The sequence below is a fragment of the Stylophora pistillata genome, chromosome 8, assembly GCF_964205215.1.
Source record: "Stylophora pistillata chromosome 8, jaStyPist1.2, whole genome shotgun sequence".
NCBI lineage: Eukaryota > Metazoa > Cnidaria > Anthozoa > Scleractinia > Pocilloporidae > Stylophora > Stylophora pistillata.
Window position 1 is genome coordinate 5,206,217 of NC_142526.1, and position 6,284 is coordinate 5,212,500.

The window sequence follows — 6,284 nt, forward strand, 5'->3', positions numbered from 1 at the left end:
GAATCTTTCCCTGGATTGCAACTTGACAAAACTCTCCCTTTCATACCAAAGAAAATACATGGGCTCAAAAAGTTGTTTTGATCAATTTTTTCCTAGTTTTCCATGTTTTCAGGTTTCAAGTTTTTAACTTTTACAAATCTGCCATCATTTATATGCCTTGAAATATCTATGTTGTCCTTACAATTCCTCATCTCAGATATCAAAAGCTACTATCGTGGCTCCTGGTCCTCTCCTTGCCTTCCTGCCATCATTAAAGCCGGAACTTTTTTATTGGCAATAAACACATAACAGTAAATAACACCAATTAACACCAAATAAAACTGATTTAGAAGTGACAAGGGTGATAGGAGGAAAAAAAAAATATAGCTCAGGGAGAATAAAAAGATAATTATTTATTCTGTATGTTAAACAACTTGCACATTTTCATACCCTAGGAGAGATGATCTGACTGTGTGTGTGTCTGTCAAATGAAACAACTTATTTCCATTCTTTCATTTTGCACCCATGTCTGACCTACAGAGCAAAGACTTCCTTTATAAAAACTAAAATATCAAATGTTCGGACCGTCTTCTGGCGTTCAAAGAAGGACTTGCATCACTTGGATAATACCTTGACTTGTTGATTTTTGTCAAGTAGAGTTTTAGTCTGTGTTTTCTTATTAAAGGAAGGAGATTTTATGGGTCCAGCTTGGTTTTTTTAATATTATAAGCCACCATGCATCTGATTAGTACTGGAAACTTCTATGAGTCTGAATGTCGTCAAGTAGTTGCTGAAGGTCATCATCATCAAACCTTCCCTCCAAGCTGAGAAAGAAAGTTTGGAAATAAACCTTTCTGTGACAAGTAGAGCAAGTGCTTATCATCATAGGCAATGGGTTTAAATACACCTTATTTGTCAGTTTGACAAATAATACAAGTAAATAATTAAACAAGTTGCATAGTATTTTTCCAAGCCCTGTAGAGACAGGGAAAAAAGTGAGCAAAGTGTAGGCAGTGAAACAAGGTTTTTTGAACCTTTTGTACCAAGGAATGACTGGCAGCTAAATTCACTTGGCAGTATCACCGCTGAATTAAACATTACTGGTACACTCACTCAAGCAAATGATCACTAACTAAACAAACTTTTTTCTATGAATTTTCAATATATAAAAATCATAGATGTGTACCGTGGTTTTAATGAAAAATGTATGAAAGCATTCCTCACAGAAATAGTACTCAGGGTTCGACACTTGGCTACCTGCACTTCTAGCCACCAGGCTAGTGATTTCTAAAATTTACTAGCCCAAAACGGAACTTGGTAACCCGGATCAATTTCCCCTGAGGTCTACTTTAACCCCAAACACGCAAACCTTCCTCCAAATTTATTAGAAAGGTCCTCTAAAATGATAAAGAATGGTGTTTTTTCTTTAATTGTGATAATATAATGTGCTATTTAAGGAAAAAGCTAAGTAAATTTTCAAGTTCAAGGCGATCATGCGAGGTGATGTGCAAGGCAGCGCAACATTGGTAGGGAGAAGACTGGGGAAGACATTGACCATTAAGCGCAGAGTCTGGGATCTAATAATGTTTATGATCTACACGCAAGACAAAAGAAAGACGCCAGAAGATGAAAGGCTTATGCCTTCTTTATTGGTATTATCGGGCGCCATCCATTCAACCAAAATTTCCAGAAATTTCGGCCTAAAACTGAATGGATCGGTTCGGTCCAACCGGAAAAGTTTCGAAAAGACTGGCCCACCTTTCGAGGTGGACCACTGCTCTTGGTTCGAACGGTCCTCTTGGCCCGGAAATTTTGGTTGAATGAATTGCGCCCATCATTATAATTCAAACTTTCTTGTTTTTTAATCAACTGCGAGCTTCAAGCAAACTCGTTATTAATTATTTTTTTTCAATTTTATTACTAGCCAGCGGGCTATTAAACATGCATTTTTACTAGCCCAACCAAATTTTTACTAGCCTCGCACTACCGGGCTAGCGGAGATGTCAAACCCTGAGTACTAGGTAGTATAAATAGTAGGCAGTAAAAGTTGGTGGAATTTTTTTCAAGCCTTATTTCAACGTACTTGTTAAGATTTATTACATGACTCGCGCAGTCAGAGGGCCAATAACTAAAATCAACCAATCAAAATGCTCTATTGCCGGTCCAATATTCTCTAAGTATTGGACCGGGCACTGTCCCAAATGGTCCTAATGATACCACACTTGTGTCCCTTTGAACTTCAGTCGTATAATAAATCTCTTATTAACCAAGCTTGCTTGGGACCATACAGGAACAATATCGGCCCTCCGTCTTTTTTGTACGGACCTCGCTGTGCTCGGTCTGTACTGTCAAGACCTCGGGCCAATATCGTCCCAGTGCGGCCCTCGCGCTTGGTTAATAAGATTTATTTATTTATGACTGGAGAATATGCATTCTGATGTGAGGGTTTGAAAGGTAAACACCTACCTCGGAATCAAGGCCTTCGCTTCTTCTGCTGTTTCAGGACATAAATTGGCCAGGCAGGCCAGTTCAAACTTATGCAGTTTCTTCTTGCCCAGCAAACTATAACAAGAGGTAAGAATTGTCAGAAACTGGAAATAAAGTTGAACTTCACTACAACAATTAGTCTGGGGTAAATCTGGCTGGCAGATGTGAAAAGGTGGTTCTTTTACAGTAGCCACTACTCTGTATAAGAAAATGGTTGCCATTTTGCTGTGCATCTGTTCAGTAATAGCTTACAGATGATCTCAAAATGAGGTGAAAACAAAAAGTGGCTCTTGAGCCATCTCCGAGTGTGTCCAGGGTTCTCAATAGAATTTTGTACAGCTGTTGCTGTGTTACTTTTATGCATAACATTACAAGGGGGCCTTTTGCCTCTTGCTTGAAGACAGATGTCATGTTTTAGCAAGTTGGAAGATGACATCTGGGAGGAGGCTGGGCTAGATTTTACAAATTCAATATGGCCACCATATCTCAACATCATGGGGACATTGCAAAGCATGGTGATAGTTTGGTTATTTAGTTTCAAAAAGTTAAACCCAGTGTTCGAAATTAGCAGTCGTCCGGCCGTCCAAGACGACCAAAAAGTTTACCGGGCAACCAATTTTTAGTAAAATTAAGAGGCTGGTTGTCTGGGGAAAAGACAACAGACAACTTAGCCAAAAATAGAAAATAAATTAACCATAAACAGCAACTGACCTATGTGACGGTTTTGTTTTATCAATGTCCGGTAGTGTGAAGTTAATAATAATTTGCCTGAGCTAAGCGTTTTCCTGTGTTTTGGATATCTGTAAATTTCATAAACCATTGCCAGGTACGAAAATGTAAGAGACCAACACAAAGTTTCTTGTCTGGAGGCAATCAAGATCAAAGACGCCATTTTGAATATGCCACAACTTAAACCCAGACTTCCACGAAAACCACTGCTGCACACTAAGAACTATGGGAATAGTTCAAGCTTGACCGCCCTGTGATTTTCTACCAGGCAACCAAGGATTCATCAGGGCAGCGAAATTCATGGCTTTGGTTGCCCAGCTTTTGAAATAGGGACAACCTGGAATTTTTTTTAATTTCGAGCAATGTAAACCTACCAACAGTCAAAACTAAACTCAGTTGCCTCTAAAAAAGTTGTTTGCTCAATATTCACAAATTGATCTACTATTCAAAGTGCTTTGACAACTGTAACACTTACCAGGTGTTAGGAGTTCAGTTGAGAACCCAGGTGTCACTGATTTCATTATATTTTTATTTGTTCTGTGAGCTAGATATTACTGAACAGAGCCAAGGCAACATACAATCAAATTGTTTCATATGATAAAAAAAACATGTTGTTCATGATAACATCATCAATGCATCTGCCCTCTAATAGATCATATAGGAACCAATCATGTGTGTATAATTCAACTTATCATATAAACGATGATCTTGTCTATTATTTGCCTTCCAAGTAGGGCATTGTTTCCTATTTCTGTTAGTATGCTGCACAAGTACTCTGGATCAGTCAAGTATCACTGATCGGTTACTCTTGATGTCTGGAAAGATTGCTTTTGATTCACAGATGTACTATACAAGTATTTTACTTAAGAATAGGCTATTTTACAGTTGTATACTTAGTTGCCAAGCCTTTGATTCAGAGTGAGGCTAAAGATGACCTTTTTGTGATAGAGACCTCTATCTAGTTAGCATGATAACAAAGTGATTCACATTTGAAAGGCAGCAAGGTTTGTATCATAACAAGGTCATCCCTAGCCTCACTCCCGTTCAAAGGCTTGGCAACCAAGCACACAACTGTAAAATGGACTATTGGCGAGCATGTTAAAGTATGGTCTTTTTTCTTAACCCCCAGAATAAATTAATAATTAACTTCATGATATAATATTCATACATCATCCAGCAAACAGGTAACGAGGATACTCAAACTTATCAATTAGATGTTATCTTGATCCAACACCAAATTCTCATAACTAATTAACAAGGAATTGTGTAGCAGTTAGAGGGGAGAGTTAAGAATCCGATCTTGAGAGTTAAGAATCCGATCTTGGGAGTTAAAAGATTAAGTATTTTCTTACTCTGAGGTTCCTTTTTATGTGTATTATCACTGAATTAATTTCATTCTGTTACCTTCTGACTTGAGCGATGGTTTCCCTGTTTTTATATCGACTAAATTTCTGTGTGTAGTTAAGTGTTTTCATGAAAACTTCCGACAGTTCTTGCTCTTCTTCTGCTCCTTCGTTTTGCGTCTTTCTGTGTTCCAGCAACATGTACACTTCGGAGTTTAACAATGTTTCCGCACTTTCAAATTCTACATTTATGGGTAAATATACACTTTAATTACTTAACCAGTACGTTAAATAGACATAATTCGCACAATCGTAAAAAAAGACTGACAGACTAAACCTTTGGGAAACTGTAGTTCTGTAGCGTCTTCTTCTGTCGATTGCACAGACGTTCCGCCTGTCGCCATATTGAATCAATTAAGCTTAGTAACCGCCGCGCTGAAAGAAATTAGTAGTTTCCAGGCTACGACGAGCTTAGATAATCGCCGCTCGCAAATTTTCGTTAGATCAGAAACTATAAAAACTTATGTAAATACTTTGATTAAACTATCCAGCTAACCATTATGTGTTCCAGCCAGATCTTGATAATCAATAGGCATGGGGTTGGTAACATCTCATGGAGTTCAGCGTAAAGAAATGTAAACTGAAGTATATCATTACAACGGAAGCCTATTCTCTCTGAATTATATTTGAACTAGATGCTATTAAAGTGTTGACTCGATTTTTTTTTAACTCGAGGATTTTTTTCTGAGGAATACAATCGGCGATTTCATATTTTGCCTGCAACATTCATACCGGGAGATCTGGGTACTAGTTTGACGTTTGAACAAACATGGCGGCTATGGTATACCGCCATGGTCAAGTGTTTTTGCAGCTCTGTATACCGTACTGATATTTTTCGAACTTACGACGCAAAGAGAGAACCGATGAAGTTTTATCTTTTACCTCACTATCCTTAAACTCAAGCTGTTTACAGCAGAATTCTTCAGTCTTCGGGTATAAGGAAACTGAAATGAACACATGTGTTGCCAGATTTAATCCAAGCAAATAGCCAATTACAATTGTGGCGAAAGCTTTTGCTTTCTAAAGGCAAAAAGACCATTTCAAGGTTACCGGCGCTATTTTTCCGGGGGTGCAAAACTGCTGGGGCGAGCGCAAAATGTACAGTGAGTGTATGGAAAAAGTCGAGAGAATGATGCTCGATAATTTGAGGAAGGTTGACATTGTGCAATTTCTATGAATTACAAACTAAAGACACCTACGGTGGCCCAGAAGGCTCAACGCAAACAAAAAGTATACTGCAGCAAATAAAAAATATACTGCAGCAAATAAAAAATATACTGCAGCAACTAAAAAGTATAGTGCAGCAAATAAAAAAATCAAAATGCAATAAAAAAAGTACCGCAGCACATAAAAAATGCAACGCAAACAAAAAATACTGCAGCAAATAAAATATGCAACGCAAACAACAAAAAAAAAGAAAACGCAAACAAAAAAATTGGAACGCAACGCCAAGGAAGACTGGGTAATAGTTCTTAGTTTCCCGCCAACACTCGCTCCATCCTTTGCTTGTTCGCCTTTCCGAAACCATGTTTTGCAGCGAACTTATGACAGTACAATGCTGCTCCTTTAAAAATTCGATAATAACTTTATTTTCATACCCTTGATGAAAGTAATCTTCTATAATCCTACGCAGATCGCTTTCGTCCATAACCAAAAACGAGTTCCAGTTCATGCTGTTTTGGCGGG

At 38.0% G+C, this 6,284-nt stretch overlaps 1 protein-coding gene across 1 annotated transcript; it reads right to left on the bottom strand.

Moving 5' to 3' along the window:
• Positions 1 to 638: 638 nt before the first annotated feature.
• On the bottom strand, positions 639 to 4,993 carry LOC148724580 (DNA-directed RNA polymerase II subunit RPB4-like). Its single transcript, XM_088730473.1, has 4 exons — positions 4,876 to 4,993; positions 4,600 to 4,780; positions 2,446 to 2,541; positions 639 to 803 (listed from the first exon to the last, which is right to left on the bottom strand). Exons 1-4 carry the CDS (start codon positions 4,940 to 4,942, stop codon positions 725 to 727), a joined length of 423 nt encoding a protein of 140 aa, XP_088586599.1. The 5' UTR covers positions 4,943 to 4,993; the 3' UTR covers positions 639 to 724.
• Positions 4,994 to 6,284: the final 1,291 nt, after the last annotated feature.